General features: G+C 42.7%; 1 protein-coding gene across 1 annotated transcript; it reads left to right on the top strand.

Annotated features, from left to right (window-relative positions):
* Positions 1-6,972: 6,972 nt before the first annotated feature.
* LOC126519206 (uncharacterized) lies at positions 6,973-11,789 on the top strand. Its single transcript, XM_050168823.3, has 5 exons — positions 6,973-7,486; positions 7,652-7,858; positions 7,920-8,055; positions 8,905-8,978; positions 9,509-11,789. The coding sequence occupies exons 1-5, from the start codon at positions 7,292-7,294 to the stop codon at positions 9,776-9,778; spliced, it is 882 nt and encodes a 293-aa protein (XP_050024780.2). The 5' UTR covers positions 6,973-7,291; the 3' UTR covers positions 9,779-11,789.
* The last annotated feature ends 7,178 nt before the right edge of the window (positions 11,790-18,967 follow it).

The raw sequence follows: 18,967 nt of genomic DNA on the forward strand, positions 1-18,967 counted from the left end.
GCTTCTTGGTCTCAGGTAAGAGCTGGTACTTCATAGAAAAGGCACAGAAAGGCCCTTTGTCATTCACTGCAGCTAAAAACAGTTACTATTTTGTGAACTTAACAATAACAATCCTTTTCAGTGATGGCTCCTCCATCGTGGAGGTGCATGTGCCACTTCAAAAGCAGTTTGACTATTTGGACTTTAAATTGCCATCATTCGGCCCATACGAAGAGATCCTACAGCGGAAAGAGCCCGTGGGGGGACCGGTGAGGCGAGCAATCATTAACCGCCTTTTTCAAGCGTGTTTCGACATAGTATGGTAAGCAGTGCTTTTGCATTAACCTAATATCTGGTCCCTTGTTATGTCGACATGCGTAGAAGTTGGCCTCCAGCCCCACCTGTTAAGGACCGCTGTGATAGCAATCACGCTGGTCCCTAATGTTGAGGACTGGTGGACTTTCTTTATTGTAGAATTCTTAGTTCGAACCACCTGGTGCCAAATAATTTCTTTATAGGTCTTACTGGTATCCGTCTGGAGTGACTGAATTTGGCAATAAACCAGTTATTCCACTAAATAAAAAAATAATTTCAGTAGGTTAATGCTGATATAAAGCACAGCTATTTCTGGTGGTAAACCTTTTGTGGTAAGCCTCTCACAGTGCTGCTAAGACTGCTGTCATGGTACTGCTGCCTTCTTTTTTTCATGAAACAATGAAACAAGAGAAAGCAGGCTCCCATCGTAACACTGTCGTTAGGGCATTCACCTTCGGTGTCAAGGCAGGCAGTTTGAATCACAGTACTAATGATTCACGTTTATTTTTCTTTCTTTCCCGTTTCAACTTTTTTTGCTTTTGCACAAGCGGTATATTACAGCAAAAAACTTAATTTCTCGTGCAGTGTTTTAGTGTTGAATTGAGATATGAGAACTTATGCTTATAAACTGGAACAGCTGTTGATCTTAGTATTGTGTGATATTGCAGACACGTATACTCCCTATTAGGGAAAGTTCTGACAGCCATAGCTTCCACATTATTTAACCTCAGGATAGCTTGCACACATTTCTCCGCAAGCTTCTAGTGGTTTTGGTTGTACTAACACTTCCCACAGCTTCCTCGAGGTTCTTCTTGCCTTTCTTTAGTTTTAAGATATGTGGTAAACGAAGAATATAGGCTTTTCTTCATGGTCAAAAAGTAATAAACTTTGTATATGCTGTGCAATAGTAAAAAATATTCAGCTGGTTGTTACTAGATGCAGTGATTTATTAGCGGGTTCCCAGCTGCAACAACGAGTGAACCAGGTGGAACTGCTTACTTAGTGCAGGGAATTGGCTAAAAAACCAGTTGAACAGGTAAGCGATCTAAATCTGATTGCCCAACTCATATTGCAATACCAACCGTCTCAAGGCCCATTGCAAGGTGCAGTAATCGCGTAGCCGAACAAGCTCTAGGCAACTACAGTGAAAATATTCTTTGACATTGCAATGAACACACGGCAGTCCACAGCACTAGTGACTGAGAGGCTGTTGAACACAGTGCTATGCTTACAATTTTGTTGTGTACCAGACTATCAGGAAATCGATTGCAAATTTATGTAACCTGAAGAATGAACTGAAGCACACAGAACGCAACAGGCCAACTATTCAGGAGGGTACAACCGTTTTTAATACTAGGTGTTTCAGCGAACACTTTAAAAAAAATTTTAAAGGTTGCCTGGGGCACATAGCACAATTCTAGTTCATGATCTGGTCTACTCAGAGGCGGATATTATTTGCAAAAAAAATTGAAATGCATAATCGACTAATTAACAATATTCACTAATTAACTACTTTCCTAAAAAACATTGTTTTATGTATTCAAGCACAAAAGTACTTGGAACGCCAATGCATTTCTCCACAAATTTCGGGAATCAATATCTCGAAACTGGTGTCATCCTGAGAATTCGTTCCAAGTGAATCCGCCTTGCAAACCCCATGGCTACAATTTGTAAATTGCAATATGGCCCGTAAGGTAACTAGTTAAAAAAACTTAATTAGTGCACTTCCATTACTTAGTCGATAAGGCATTTAAATTTTTTTTGCATGCCGCCTCTTCAGTAGGCCAGCTCATAAACTAGAATTGTGCTATCTGCCACAGGCAACCTTTAAATATGTTTGTAAATGTTCACTGAAACACCCTTTATACTGCCTGAAGTAGCATTCCAATAGCAAGAAAAAAGTGCTGAGCCCAGATAAACAGAAGCACTTATTCTCAGGCTAGTTGGTTCATAACTGAAAAGCAAAATAACTTCACAAAAAAACCCACACAAGAAGGAACATATAAAGTGCCACTGATGTGATTACGGATGCCTTTCACTGCGTTAAGAAAACATGAAAGACATCCGGTGTAGTCATTACAAATGTACCAGCGTAGCTTCTTTGGCGCTTGCTAATGAAGAAATTTAGTTTCTAGATTTATATTTGGGTGGCTGTTGTGTGCAGCCTAGTCCAAGTGCTGCTATGTGGGTGTAGTTTTGGTAGGTATGTGTTAATGCTACTGCAGGCAGCTGCATATTAATGTGGCTATATTCTTGTGAATAAAATAAGCTGGAGGGTGGCACCTTCTTGGTTCCACGTATTCTTACACCACGATGCAATTTCACACATAACTTCTGCTTCTGCAAGGTGACTTGCAGGCAGAATAGTCTCACTACCTTAAAAGGTTATAATGTAAGTGCCAAAAAGTAGTAATTGACCAACAAGCCAGATAGCCCCTTCAGTCACGAATTAGACTAGCATGGATTACTTGTGCAAGTTAATTATTGGTTGCAAGCATTACTAGAAAGAAAAAAAAATCCGCAATTGCTACAAAAACGCCCCCTGTTACACCACCCGTCAAACACTAGTGCCTTCTCCAAAGCGATCTTCGGTAGCGATAGACTTTCATCAGTACAACGGAGGTACTTGAGGTAAAAAGAACGTTCAGTTTACCTTAAGCGTAATTTTATGATCTATTCCTTGCCACAACTGCACAGATATGGCAAAAATAGGTCGTGTCTACAAATGTGTACAGTGACTGAAGGGGATACGTTGCATGCCCTTAACAGAGGTGTAGTGCCACCTGCATCCTGCACTTTTATAAACAGCTTACTGCATTGCCTATGTATGTGTGCATGTGTGTATGTTTATATGCTTGCATTCATGGCTGTAGGAAACTGAAGTTGCGTAGTGTATTTCCTGAGTTCCTTTAAAATGTAACTTTTTGTCTGACATGAATCTTTTTTTTTTTTTTGCTTGGACAGAGTGGTTTGCAGGTTCGCCTATGTTGAGTCAGGGGCTGATAACCAATTATCATTTCTTTCAACCATTTATAATATACCTAAGAAATAATGATTGCATTAATTGGCTTTTTGAAGATTCTTTACAACTTTAGTGCTTTCCTGAGATGTTTTCATGCTGTACTGATAATACAAACATTATATTGATACATCTCTTCTGAATAGGTACCCTTCTAAGGAGCTTTACTGCACTGCTGTGGAGCAACTAATTCAAAAATATCCGCACTTGCGTGACAACGTGAAGATAGGCAGTGGCATGGTGAGTAAAACTTTTCCCATCTTTCCCTTCCCATTTTAGTACATAGGTGTCTCATTGAGGTCTTATGCAGTGGTTCTGACAGCTGGATTGATGTGGTGTGGCAGAGCTCATTGCAGGGTCTTATAATCAGGCAAGGACAACAAGAAGGAAGATGCGCAGTTTATTAAATGCAATGATGAAATGAGGATGGGCATTAATGATTGTGTTTATGAAACTAGGAAGCCTAATTCAGAAACCTTGAATATTGTGTAACTTCACTCAGGCACCTCAAATAACTGAGTCTTTTTATGTAATATGCAACGAGCTCAGATTATATCCAGGAAATGGATAGAATATATCCAAATCTGGGAAACTCGTGCTACAAAGTTGAGATCTCTAGTGGTGTGCTGATACCATACATCACTAAAAGCTTCATGGAGTTCTCAGTGTTATGTATCCTGGGTGCACTTACACAAGTAAAAGAAGGAAGATCCAACAGAATGAAATGGTAGAAATAGAACTAGTATAGAACGACAAAAAGCTGAGCTAGTTGGTAAGGATTCATTATGCAAAAAAAGTGAGGCATGTTGTCCAGTTCTCTTGTGTCCTGTCTGCACGCCTCACTTTTTTTGCATAACAGAACTAGTACTTAAAATGCTTTTTTTTTCATGCACAGTAACATTATTTGTTTTGAAAACATACCGGGTGTTCTAGCGAACACTAAAAAAAATGTATTGGTTGCCTGTGGCATATAGCACAGTTGTAGTTCATGGGCCGGTCTGTTTAAAGAGGCGGATATTATTTGCACAAAAAATTGAAATGCATAATCTACTAATTAAATAATTAATAAGTTTTAACTAATTACCTCATGGTCCATATTGCAGTTTACAAATTCTAGCCGTGGAATTCGCAAAGCGTATTCCCTTGTAAAGAATTCTCAGGATAACACCACTTTTGAGATATTGATTTCCGAACTTTGCAGAGAAATGCATTGGTATTCAAGTTACTTTCGTGCTTTAATGCATATAACGACGTTTCGTGAAGAGAGTAACTGGAATGTCAATGCACTTAATGTTCGGGAATTATTATCTTGAAACTGGTGTCATACTGTGAATTCGTTCCAAATGGATCTGCCTTGCGAACTTTACTGCTAAATTTGTAAATTGCAATACAGGCCACAAGATAATCAGTTCAAAAATGTAATTAGTGAATGTATGTTAATTAGTCGATTATGCATCTTGTGCACTAGGCGCAAACACACACAAGACACAAGGGAGGAGATGGGGCAGAGCGCCACTTACAACTGCTTTATTTGGAGGCACACCACACACTTATATAGCCGGCTCAGACGCAAGGAACACAATCAGATCAAGATTGATATGAAAGCGAACAGGTTAAACATTTCTTCTCGGCCATATATAAAAATATTGATGGGTTGCTGACACACACGCTTCCTTTCTTTCCGATAAAGAAAGCTTAAATTCCTGAGCTTTTTTATCTTTACTCTTTGCTAGAATACGCGCCCCTGCAAAACATGGCTCACAAGAGCGTGACGGGCAGGACTTAATGTGCTTGGATATGTTTGGCCCTTCTTTATCTTGCTCTACATTTCTTACATGTTCCCTAATTCGGTCGTTAACGCAGGGCTCAGTTAGCCCTATGTAGGAGCGGCTGCATAAGAGGGAGATTTCGTACACGACACCTTCGGCGCACTTCATGATCGGTCGCCCGTGCTTGGTGCTGCATCCATTTTTATCTTCACATATTCTTTTGATACGAGAACAAAGGCTTCCTAACTTCTTGGGGGCTGAAAACACAAGCGGTACCCCATGTCTGCTAGCAACCTTCTTTAAATTGTGGGCCATCTTGTGTACATAGGGCACCACCACAGGCCTCAACACCTCATCTCGAGGGGGATCTTCCTCAGCTCTCACAGCCGCACTCATTTTTTGTACTAGGCTTTAAGCGACTGCCATCACAATTGAATCAGGGAATCCAGCTGGAGGCAGCCTAGCCAATTGGTTCTGCCAGCTAAACTGCATCTTGTGAGGGCACGATTTTCCGAGGGCGGATTTTAGGCAAAGTGAAGCAATTCCCCTTTTTATTAACTTCGAATGGGCGGAGTCGCATGGCAGGAGCCCTTTTTTTTGCACGAGGTGCATATGCCCAACAAATCTGATCCGCACAAAACTCAATGGTTATATCTAGAAACTGTAGGCAGTTACCCTCAGGCACTTCAACGGTGAATTGCAAGTCATTTCTTTATCGAAAAGAAAGGAAGTATGTGCATCAGCGATCCATCAACATCTTTATATATGGCTGAGAAATATTTAACAGTTCACTTCCATATCAATCTTGATCTGATTGCGTTCCTTGCGTCTAAGACGGCTATATAAGTGTGTGGTGTGCCTCCGAATAAAGCAGTTGTAAGTGGCGCTCTGTCCCGTCTCCTCCCTTGTGTCTTGTGTGTGTTCGCACCTAGTACTCAAGACGAATTGTGACCAACTCGCCCAACAAGATGTCCTTTTAAGTTGATTATGCATTTCAATTTTTTTCGCAAGTAATGTCTGCCTCTTTGAATAGACCAGCTCATGAACCAGAATTGTGCTATCTGCCACAGGCAACCTTTGAAATCTTTTTTAAAGTGCTTGCGGAAACAACCTGTATATATACTAGACAGGAAAGGGATGCGAAGAGCAGGCTGGCAACTGCCACCGGAAGGGGCACAACGCCTGCCTACTCTTCAGAAAGCAGGAGACAGCAACAGAAATAGAAGATAGGAAGAAGGGGATGGAAGACAAAAGAAAGATTGCACATCTCAAAGAATTAGGTAGAACACACACAATACAGGTCACACGCAGTAGGGCCGGTCACTGCAGGTCACGCCACTAAATATTGTTGAAATAGAAAAAATAGTGTCCGAGTTCCTGTCACTCGGAAACAGAAATAGGCTACAAATGTGAACCTAAGGTAGATTCGTTTAGAAAAGTAAGAGTGTGATGCACCTGATTGCGTCGAAACTCACAACCACTGGGGTACAAATATTTGTTGAATGTCGTACACTGCAGGCGAAGAAGGTGACAGTCTCTCACAAGCGACGTGCGCTGTGCAGTGGAAGCAGGACACTACAGTATCAGTGGACATGATGGACCAGCCACATGTCCTTGTCATTATAAACGTTCGCACACGCTCACAGAGCCAACCCTTAGCTTGAGTAGTAGTGCTCTAGTGCGACAAGGCAAGCCTTGATCGCGAACACGGGGTGGGAACATTCCATTTGCGATGCGCTAGTCTGGATGCTGCTTGAGTAGGTGTTGACAAATCACCAGACGAGCTTCATGAAGCTTGCACAATATTTCAGGGCAGGCACAGCTCTTATGAGCGCAAGTGAAGCCAGCCGAACAGCCTCGTTATTTCTGGCGACGTTTATGTGTGAAGGTATCCATTGGGCAACGAGAGATATGTCATATGAGACAATTCTGTTGGCAGAGTCATTAATGCTGCGCACAACTGGACAGTCAATCTGACTGCGTTGTAAACTGCTAAGGGCAGCGCGAGTCTGTAAAGGTGGCAATCTTACACAAGTAAAACAACCAAGATCCAACAGAATGAAATGGTATAAATAGAACAAGTACCTTTAAAAAAATTTGTTTGTGATGCACCGTAACAGGTAAAAGGCTTTTGTTCTAGGTATGCATACACATTTCTTTAGCCAACTGGAATTCATGTGTGCTTTTATGCACTAAAGTAACGAAAGTTATGTCTTTTATGCCTCTTTGTTCAAATAATCTACAGAAATCGTGGAAAGTTGCCCTCAAGAATAAGTTTAAGAACAACAGAAAGAAGGCAGTGAATGTGTCTACGGAAATGCAAGCGGTTCGGGCCCAGAGCTACCGCAAGAGTCCCAGGGAGCCAGTGGTGGAGGTGGCGAACAAGAAGCTATGCCGCCTCTCTGTTAGTGTTTGTTAATTATTTCTGTTTTGTTTTGCATGCCCTTCTGAAAAATGCAGGTAAAGTGTTGTCAGTGGTGCACATCTTTCGGCTGTTTTTTGTTTCACTGATATTTTTCTTTTAACTATCAAAGTTACGTCACTGAGGTGCTGGTTTTACATATTGCAGGACAACAATGACCTCATCATTTATGGGGAGACCATGGAGTCGCGACAAAAACATAACGAGTGGCTACAGCAACATTTTGCAACTGCTGATCCAGAAGATTTGCGGCCACGTCTTCTTGCAACAGCCAAGGAACGGCACGAGTGTCTTCGCCGAATCACGTTGTCGGAGGCGCTCCTGCAGTATCCTTTCCTAGCAACAGAACACTCGGTATGCTTATGTTCAACGTTTTCATGCCGTTCATGTTAATCATAATGGTCTCTATTTTCAGCTGCTGATGGAGTTCAATATATTGTTCAAAAGAACAATACTCGACAGTATTGAGCGTGGCTGCAGCCGTCTGTGCAGCATCATTCTCGACCACGCGGAGCAGGACGAGGTTGTTCAATTCTCTGCCATGGCTTCTGGTAATTTTATGTGTTGCTATTTTTTATAGATTTTCAGTGTTGACAAAACTGCTACTCCTTTCGGGGATCAACCATTTCTGTATATACATAAGTTACTTTATAATAAAATCTTTTGCATAATTACTTTTATTCACTTGAGCTAAATGTACCCAGAGCAAGTAACTTCTTTACTCTCACATGCAAGCTACAACAGGTTTTTTCAAGCTGTAGAGGATTAACCACTATGAGAGAGCATGCCGTGTTTGTAGGAGCCTGCTTAATGCGACTTCATATGATGATTATGATTGGTAACTGTCTTCTAAAGATGTAGGTCTGGCACCACACTGAATTTTCTCATTCAAAACTAGAAATCTGCACGAGGTTACTAACATCCGGGTTGGATTCTTGAACACTAGGAATGAGCTGTTTTCTTTGTAATATGCTGTGTAAGGTGTGCTTGAGATGGCCAGAAACGTTGACTACACCGCATGGGTACACTTTCCATGAATATGAAACAGCTTTGTAATAATGTAACAGCATTGCAGACAACTGTTGCATTAAAAGTTTATAGCAAAAACTACAACTTGGATAACATTCTTGCGTAAGCAGACCGAGATAAAATGAAGACTTAGATGTGGTGCTTGCATCTACCTTTTGTCCCTGTGCGCTTGCGCAAGAATATAGAAGTTCGCATGCCAACAAGCCCAGCATGCAGCAGCGCTACAGAAATGGCAAGATGTGTGCCCTGCCCCTTTATAGCCTTATGCATGAAGTAACTATGCCGATACATGCATAGCTCTAGCTAATTTTTTTCTTTACATAAAATAAGAGAGTAAAATAGTACTGAAGTGTATCCTTCACTGTTTGCAGAGGATGGTGTGCTTGGTGTCCTCAACTTCATTGCAGGCCGCTGCAATGAATCACTTGATGCTATCTTAACAGAAGTAAGTGCTTCAAGACAGAGGAGGTATTAACATATACAATAGCTGGACTGGAGCACAGTTGTGTTAATCTCCTTTTGGACTGCATGTGGGGCCTGTTTCTGCCTATCATAACTTTCTGGGGGCACTGCGCGTCTGCTCTTCCCTCGCTAGATAAGAGCTGCTGACCCTTTTGCTCAAGGGAGCCTAAACACACTGATTTCATCTGACATCTGTTGCTGAAAACTAATGCTTAGCGAAAATTTAATGACCATGTTTTGTGTAGTCCCAGTGTATTAGTTAGCTTTTATTTAAGGTCTTGGTTAGCTTATTTCTGAATTGTGTGCTTTGCGCACATATGCTGTGACTTTCAGTAAGACAAATTTATTTCCATATCTGAACATGCCCCCTTTTAGGAAAACCTAAATATAACACACTTTATGAATGAATAAAACAAGGCATTTGCTTTTTTGTAACCATCAAAATTAGGGGCTTGTTATGGAGTGACCTTAGGTTCGTTTAATAAAATTGGTAATTTTTGTTTTGTTCCACAGACAGCTGCGGTCCCACTAACTCCATGCCTCCAGAGGGCATCTGATGGCTCCCTCGCGCTGCACATCGATGCGCAGCGATTGTTTGTGACGTCATCACTGCTAGCAGGCCTGGCCTGCCTTTTCGCTTCGTTCTGGGTATTCCACATTGTATACCCAAAAAAGGCCCACAGGATTTTAACATTCATTGAGCACTGCTTTCTGGATTTGTGTTACACAAAGCCACGGGTGAAAGCATTAGAGTTAGTAAATTTCTACAAGAACTATTGCTAGGCAAAGAATTTTTCAGATTCATATCCTCAGAAAAGTGTATAAAAATTATTTTGCCTAACAAAAGCACTGTTTGAAGGTCAGTACGCTATCACTGGGTCCAATGATAATCTCTAGTGCTCTCTCATTTGCTTGTTGCAATACTTTAGAGTTATATTTTGTATTGTGTGTCACTTTGTTTTCACTGTACTTTACTTTCACTACATCTTGAATGTGTTGTGATAGTTTTTCTTTTGCAATGAAAGATATGGTGGGCAGTTGCCTACACTAATGTGATAGTATGAATGCTTGCTGTATTTATCACGATTGTTTCATTTCGCTGGGGCAGCAATGGTCATTAGCAGCAGATCCTATGTGCCCTTAAGTGCAATATTTTTATTTTGCATAGTATTGTTCATAATGATCCACTGAATGCACTGCACACCCATATTCTGGACAACTGCCTGTTTGAAGATATCTGCATATTCATTGGGTCTAATGTGAACATCTCTACTACTGACTTATTCACTACTTCTTAAATGTGTTGCACTGTGATAGTACGAACGCTTGCTGTATTTACCACATGGTTGTTTCATTTCGTCTGGGGCAGTAGTGGCCGTTAGCAGATGTCATTTGGCCTTAAGTGCAATATTTTTATGCTGCATAGTTATGGTTCATACTGATCCATTGTATGCACTGCACACCCATGTTCTGGACAACTGCCTGTTTGGAGGAATGATCTGCATATTCAGTGGGTCTAATGTGAACATCTCTAGTACTGCCTGTGTATTTATGAGTTAGATGTTTTATTGTGTGTCACTTTGTTTTCACTGCTTTATTTTCACTACATCGTGAGTGCGTTGACAGTTTTCCTTTTGCAGTGAGAGATATGGTGGGCAGTTGCCGGCACTAATGTGTGATATTACGAATACTTGCTGTATTTACCAAATCGTTGTTTCATTTCGTCTGGGGCAGTAATGGCCGTTAGCAGCAGATGCTATTTGCCCTTAAGTACAATATTTTTATTTTGCATAGTATTGTTCATAATGATCCACTGAATGCACTGCACACCCATGTTCTGGACAACTGCCTGTTTGAAGAAATCTGCATATTCAGTGGGTCTAATGTGAACATCTCTACTACTGACTTAGCTTCACTACTTCTTAAATGTGTTGCACTGTGATAGTACGAACGCTTGCTGTATTTACCACATGGTTGTTTCATTTCGTCTGGGGCAGTAGTGGCCGTTAGCAGATGTCATTTGGCCTTAAGTGCAATATTTTTATGTTGCATAGTTATGGTTCATACTGATCCATTGAATGCACTGCACACCCATGTTCTGGACAACTGCCTGTTTGGAGGAATGATCTGCATATTCAGTGGGTCTAATGTGAACATCTCTAGTACTGCCTGTGTATTTATGAGTTAGATTTTGTATTGTGTGTCACTTTGTTTTCACTGTGCTTTATTTTCACTACATCGTGAGTGCGTTGACAGTTTTCCTTTTGCAGTGAGAGATATGGTGGGCAGTTGCCGGCACTAACGTGATAGTACGAATACTTGCTGTATTTACCACATGGTTGTTTCATTTCGTCTGGGGCACTAATGGCCGTTAGCAGCAGATGCCATTTGGCCTTAAGTGCAATATTTTTATGTTGCATAGTTATGGTTCATACTGATCCATTGAATGCACTGCACAACCATGTTCTGGACAACTGCCTGTTTGAAGGAATGATCTGCATATTCAGTGGGTCTAATGTGAACATCTCTAGTACTGCCTGTGTATTTATGAGTTAGATATTGTATTGTGTGTCACTTTATTTTCACTGTAGTTTAGTGGGATTGCACATTGAATGTGTTGTCATATTTTACTTTGCTATGAGAGATCTAATGGGCAGCTACCAGCCCCAGTCTGTGTATTAGTACAAATATTTATTATGCTTATCACAGCATTTTAAGGCCATGCCTCAGGCCATTAACTCATGCCTGACTTTTTTATGAGAAACATGTCAGAACTAATAAACAATCACTCATGCTTGGGATCTTTGAAATCATCCTTGTGGTCTTTCAATTGTCTTCGAAATACTTCCACATCAGCCCCAAGAAACACCAGGATGGGCTTGAAAAATTACTCTCGGAAAGAACCGAGAAAACGATGAATGAGGCGAAAAAAATACTCAGATCAGCTCCAACAAACTACAGAATGGGCTTAAAGATTACTCTAGAGTAGAGCTAAGAAACCTTGATAACGAGGTAAAAAAATACCCTCACATCAGTACCAAAAAACTCGAGAATAGGCCTGAAAATAACTCCCAGGAATAGCCTGGAAAACCGGATAAATGATGTAAAAAAGTAATCTCGCATCACCTCCAACAAACTCCAGAATGGGCTTGAAAAATTAACTCTCAGATAAACCTGAGAAACGTTAATGAAAGAGGTAAAAAAATACTCCCGCATCAGAGCCAAGAAACTCGTGAATGGGCATGAAAAATTACTCTCAGAAAAAGCTGAGAAAAGTTCATGAAAGAGGTACAAAAATACTCTCGCATCAGACCCAAGAAACTCTCGAGTGGGCTTGAAAAATAACTCTCAGGAATAGCCGCTAGAACTTTGTGATGGAAGTAAAAATATAGTCCCGCTATCGTCCCTAAAAACCTTCACACAGATTAAAAAATTACTCTCGTTTCTACATGCAAAAACTTGGTCAGCATGGTAGTAAATTTTTACCTCGACTGGTACGTAGTAAAAAAAACCCAGAAAAGGGAATGCGATACAGGACGAGCGGTTTACTCCCATTTCGCGTTATTTTTGTTTAGTGTGCACCTTGCTTGAACGAATCGTCGCTTACGCCAGTCGGACGCTGACTGGCGCTGAGAGAAATTACACCATCACCGAACAAGAGTGCCTTGCTGTTGTTTGGGCAGCGCAAAAGTTTCAGACATACCTCCATGGCAGTGACTTCACAGTCGTCACTGACCATAATGCACTGTGCTGGCTATGGTCACTAACGAACCTATCGGGTCGCCTTGGTCACTGGCTGATTCATTTACAGGAGTATAATTTCGATGCTACCTGCACGTCTGGAAAGAGTCACTTAAACGCATATTGTGTATCTCATTGTCCTTTGCGGAACAATAATTGGAGGCCATGCAACTTTTGGAGGCCACGTTATTCCACAAGGTATGGTACTAGAGCTCGCGCCCATTATGTTCCAACATACTTCAATAAATTACACCTCACCATCTTGTATGCAAAAACGAAATACAAGTTAAAGAGGCTGCTAAGGCGTATCTGTTTGTTAAGGCGTATTTGTTCCTTTTGTTTACCGTTATTGCTTGTGTTCCTGCATGTGATTGTGCAATTCCTTTGCACCATGACGGTTAGATTCGTGTATGATTATGTTATCTCATGGTCACTTTGTTCACACGCATTGCTGCGTTTCTGTGTTTCATTATTCCCAATGAAAATTCTTTTATTAGACACTGTATAACTTTTGATAACTTTTTTTGGTATGCTATAATAGAGTTCGCTGCTTGTAAATAATCTATTAATTTACCATTTATGGTTTTGCTGCCCGCCAGGCTCTGCCGCTCAAGCTTTCAAAGGCTTTGGCAGGCCTCTATGAATGTACTGATTTCATTATTGGAAATCAAGGTATTATTATAATGACTCAGAATCGCCTAATCGTACTGATGTACAACCCGAGCGCACCTCATCACCCCTATCCGTCTCAGCGCTCGACTGGCTGAAACCCAATCACCGATCTGTCCTCGTTTCCCACCAACATGCCGACCTATACTGCCGAACTATTCTTGACCGCATGCAAGGCTCTTGTTCACCTCCGAACGCCCGACTCCGTCGACAACTTCAACAATTCAATCTTCACGATGGCGCTTTGTATCGCTATATTTATCAGCTCCATGGCAACGAATGGGTATCCATCATGCCGCGTTCTCTGCAACGTGAGGTGCTTGAAGCCTTTCATTATGTTCCGACGGCAGGTCACCTCGGATACCCGAAGACATACGACAGAATACGATATGGGTGCTGCTGGCCTGGCCACTCGTCTCCCGTAGCCAGGCACGTCGCATCATGCGTTCTTTGTCACGCCGCAAACTACCTACGACTCCTCCGTCTGATCTTTTGCAACCTCTTCTTCTGCCCGCTTCCCCTTTCGAGGTCGTCGGAATAGACTTGTATGGTCCTCTTCCCAAGACGTCCAATGGCAATCGCTGGTTTGTTACGGCCATAGACCATGTGACACGCTAGGCCTAGACAGCCTGTATACATTCTGGGAGTGCCGCTGAAGTCGCCGATTTCTTTCCACACAACATAATCTCACGTCACGGAACTCCGCGCTTTCTCCTCAACGACCGCGGCAAAGCGTGCTTCTCGTATCTTCTTAGCGAAGTTCTGCGCGCCTCAAACACCGTTCACAAGACCACTTCTGGTTACTATCCGCAGACCACCGCCTTGACAGAGCTTTTTCATCGCACTCTATCGGATATGAGTGCAATGTACATCAGCCCCGACCACACCAATTGGGATGCAATCGTGCCATTTTTGACATTTGCTTACAATACGGCTGTACAACACACCACCGGCTTTTCACTATTTTTCCGCGTCTATGGCCGCTCACCTAGTGTCCTCCTGGACGTATCGTTCCTTACGGCTCCCGTGTCCTCCGCAACGCCCTTCTCAGAACAATTTTTGTTTAGCCTCGAATACTGCCGTCATCGAGCCCGCATTACCAACACCGCCGCTCAGGATTGGCGGAAGCATCGCTACGACTCGACTGACCGTGCTTTCACTTTCTCCCTGGTGACGAACTGCTTCTATGGACTCCTGGGCACGTTCCCGGTTTATGCGAAAAGTTCGCCAGTCGTTTTATTGGAGCCTACACGGTCATTGAGTAGACACCTCCATTTAATTACCGCGTCTCACCCCTTTGAAATTCTTCCGACCACCATTGGCGTGGTACAGAAATTGTGCATGTATCGCCCATGAAACCGTACACTTGCCGCGTTTCATCATAATTCCGCGGGACCAGGCGGCCGCTTCCACCGCGGGAGGGAATTAGTGTGAGCACGACCCATGACTGACTCTTCATCTCTACACATCACCATCACTCGTACAAATTCCTCATCTGTAAATAACATCGTCAGCTCCACAGCTTGTTCTTATTCGTCGTAGCTCGATCTCGGCTGGATTGAACGGTTCCTTAGAATACTATTAAAGCTAAAAGAAGTCCAATATTAGGCTATATGAGGAGGGGCATGAATTGCACAGAGAAGCATGCAAATTCACTGAAACTAAGAATAAAAATAAAAACCCAGTAGCAAATACAAAACAGATGAGGTTTCCTAAATTGACCCCGTTGTCACGTTATTGAACGGCGAAGAAGCAAGCACGTTTCAATCACGTAAGCAGCGAGGCACGTGTGCCCCAAGTTGAGTGTAAACGCTCACCACGACGCATATTGATTTCAGCAGAGACATCAGTTTTTCTTCCGGTGTTTCAGTAGGTGCGTGAGTTCTATTTGACTTTTCTTGAATAATTATGGGCTGATTAATAGTTACGTGTTAAGGAAATGACCCAGTGCTTTTAAAATTTCCTCTTGAATTGCAGCATGCCATAAACACCTCCATTCTGAGCATGTGCTTAGTTTAAAATAAGATCGATAATTATGCATGCCGACTGGGGGAATAACGAAACTAGTTTTTTTCCTTGCAAGTTTATACTTGGTTTTGATGCTTTTAGTGCATGACTTATTATCAAAAACGTAGAACCAAGCGTGTACTTTTTCTGTTTCGTTTTTGTTTGGCGCAAGTTTTCTGTCTTAACCCTCTCCATATGCACGGCTTATTGTTATTGCATATGTGACGTTAAAAGTCGGTCGCATCGGTGACTGAAGACGAATTAATATATGGCGTAGTTCCGTTGGTATTCTCCGAAGCTGCCCTCTTAAGATACACTGTTCGTGTCTCGGTGAATATGAAATCAGCTTTCTCGCTGCGCTCCGTGGTATCGGTAGTTTCATCGAAGCTTGTGTCATCGTCCGACGTGGCGAATGTCGGCGTAGTAGAATAGGTGCGTTTCCTGTTTCTGGACGAGGTCCTGCAGAATAAGAAAGGGCAAGATGGCGCCACCGCGAGCATGTCGCAACACATCAATGCAAGGTCGATGCAAAACGAAAACGCCGATAAGACCCTCTAGTTCAACACAATACTGCTGGCATAGATCGAGGAGTTATATTTTTGTTTCACGTGTGTCTGCGCACGCCACGCCACTCGTGGTTACATAGCCAGCTTAAGATTGCTGCCATCAATACAGTCACTAAAGCTGCGAGCTTAACATCGTTGAACATTCCAACATGCAGCTGTTGATTCACTTCTTAGCCCTTATGGAAAAATTGCGATATCAAAATAAATACATCAATAAAATTCTTGAAAGGTTGGATACGAACAGAGGACATCTAGCACATAAGCTTGATGTTGTAATGATAACGCCACGGACGCTCTTACCCCACAAAGTCGTGCGTCATAATCGGATCGCAGTTTTCACAGGTTTTACCCATGAAATTGTTTGAAGTTCTTTTACAACATCGCGATACCTCAAAATGTGGACCGGTCCTGAAGATTGTGCAGTAAAGACATTTGAGTTGTAGGCACCTCCTACTCTCTTCAGGCGAGGAGTGACGCCACAAAACGCGGTGCGCAGTGACTGCGCTTCTCTCTCCGCCCCAGCTCCAGAATTTGTTGAAAGACTTTGTCTTCAACAAATTCAACTGGATGTTGAATCGCCTGCCAACTTTTTGTAAAGCGCAGGAATTACACTCTCCCTGCAGTGGAGGGGAGCCACTTAGATCCGCGACCACTATGTCGTCGAACAATATATATATATATATATATATATATATATATATATATATATATATATGTATATATATATATACATATATATATATATATATATTGTTCGACGACATAGTGGTCGCGCATCTAAGTGGCCCCCCTCCACTGAAGGGAGAGTGTAATCCCTGCGCTATACAAAGAGTTGGAAGGCGATTCAACATCCAGTTGCATTTGTTGACAGACAAAGTCATCCAGAACGAGCATCTTCCAGAACGAACAAAGTGTTCCATAACTGCGCAGGAAAGAGACAACGAACTTTTTAAGACGAAAGAGATCAACGACTTATTTACTAAACGTTCTGGGCTGGCGGACCAGCCTTCGTCAGAGTACAGTAACGTAGTAACGGTAGATATATATGTATATATATATATATATATATATATATATATATATATATATATAGTTCCGGTCGGTGGACCCACCTTTTTCGTCGGTCTACCGACCGACTAAAGTGGATTGCTAATGAAACCGGATGGAACTGAAGACGAGAAAAAGTAACCAGAAATGAAAGTAGATGCAAAAACAACTGGCTGCATGTGGAATACGAACCGATATTGATTTCTCGTCCACTTTTATTGCCGTCAATTTATAATATTTTAATTCAATTAGGAACTACAACTTCCCCTATACTGTCCATCGCGTCATTGTTTATTGGGTTTTTATGATCTGACTAATAAAAGTCGGGCTCCCCGTTTACGTTTATTGTAATTCATCACATACATATGGTTTCCATTCCGGCAGCTTTGACGCCTTCAAACTGCATGAGTGGGTTTATTGACGCACACATGCTACTTATTATTTTTGCATTACTAATATTATTGCAGTGCTGCAGTTGACCTGCTGAGGGAGGCCCCAGCCCCTTTTAAAACACTGGAGGGGTGGCCGCACCGCCCCCTGATTATAAGCCCTGTTAAAGCGTCAACTCTCAGGACATGTCAGCTTTCCTGCCGAAACTTCTCAACGACATCTCTACAAAATAAAATGTTTGTCAGGGACTTTTCAGAACGGACGGATTGGTGTCTATATGTATGCATCTCCTCTTCTATCTGTTCAAATGTGTCCAGGGCCGCGATTTCTCGAGCGATGCTCTTTCCGAAGCTATTCCTTTTCGCGCTGTTCGCACTTCATAAACGGTCAGGGCGAGGCTCCACCCGCCTTAAGAGTGAGACCAGCCGGCCGTGAGCAGCGCATCGTTAGAGCTTCATAGAATCAAGTGGGAAGGGTCGCCACAAATTCGCGGCCAACCTGAGTTCGTGAGGGTCGTGATTTTGCAGCGATGCCTCTTCCATAGTTATTCCTTTTAGCGCTTCGTGAGTGGTCAGAGCGACGCTCCGGACGGGTTAATTTGGACCAGCAAGCCGTATGTGGTGGAAAAGGGTTTGTTGCGGAGCATGCAAACGATGGCAATTATGTCAAGATACTTGAATTGACTCACACAACAGCGCAACAAAAGCCAGGAGTGTTATTGAGGAGATATACTACCCAGATTGAACCCACCTCTTGGATGCTACATGAAGCGAATGTTTCGTGAAGCGGATAATTTAACGCTCTAATTTAGCCCAGTTCACTCTTTAGCCTTTGGCGTAAAGGTAGCTGGTACCCTCGCTTGTGCTCTCACGCACCCAAGCTAGGCAATGTGGCACACGTGGCGATCATTCCAGATAGCTACTTGGTGTTGGCATGATAAAAGTACATGCGCGGCCGTTGCCAAGTGATTAGAGCATCCTGCGGCTGTGTTGGAGCACCGAGGTTCAATCCCACCGTCGCGGACGGAATTCAATCTTTGGTTTCTGTGCGTTCGCTATGCGGCAAGACAGCAGCGCACAGTAAGGAATGTCCACGAGTATTAGCGAAGAAAGCTTCGCTTTTGAAAACTAAGCAGCGCCATGCAATATGTCGGCTTTCAGGTTGGCACACGAGGCAAAAATAGCGCAATATACTTACAAGGCGATGACTGTTACTGCCCTCATCGACAATGGTTGTCGACGACCCGCTACCCCCACCAGCATGAGTAGCAAGACGACCGCGACGCAGCCCATGAGCACGGCCATCGTAACTAGCATTGCTGTCGACGGCTGTGTCGGTGCCGCGATGGTGGGTTTGCTGGGGCAGCTTTTAACGCTCGTCGTGCTCTCGCTGTCATGCTTCTTTGCTGTCGCGCCATTCGCTTTCTCTCGGTCACCTGGCCTCTCAATGTTGTGTCGGCAAGAGGCCGTCGCAATGACCGCCAGCATGCCTGGACTTGCCAAGAGTCCGACCGCACTGTGCATTCCATCGATGCCAGCTGTGGGCTGCCTCA

The sequence above is a fragment of the Dermacentor andersoni genome, chromosome 10, assembly GCF_023375885.2.
Source record: "Dermacentor andersoni chromosome 10, qqDerAnde1_hic_scaffold, whole genome shotgun sequence".
NCBI lineage: Eukaryota > Metazoa > Arthropoda > Arachnida > Ixodida > Ixodidae > Dermacentor > Dermacentor andersoni.

What these genes read in the sequence shown, in the direction of transcription:
- LOC126519206 (XM_050168823.3), top strand. Translation starts at nt 7,292, where the DNA reads ATGTCTTTTATGCCTCTTTGTTCAAATAATCTACAGAAATCGTGGAAA. An exon ending in TCCTAGCAACAGAACACTCG is followed by an intron (nt 7,859 to 7,919) that starts GTATGCTTATGT and finishes CTCTATTTTCAG; the next exon opens with CTGCTGATGGAGTTCAATAT. An exon ending in TTGATGCTATCTTAACAGAA is followed by an intron (nt 8,979 to 9,508) that starts GTAAGTGCTTCA and finishes TTTGTTCCACAG; the next exon opens with ACAGCTGCGGTCCCACTAAC.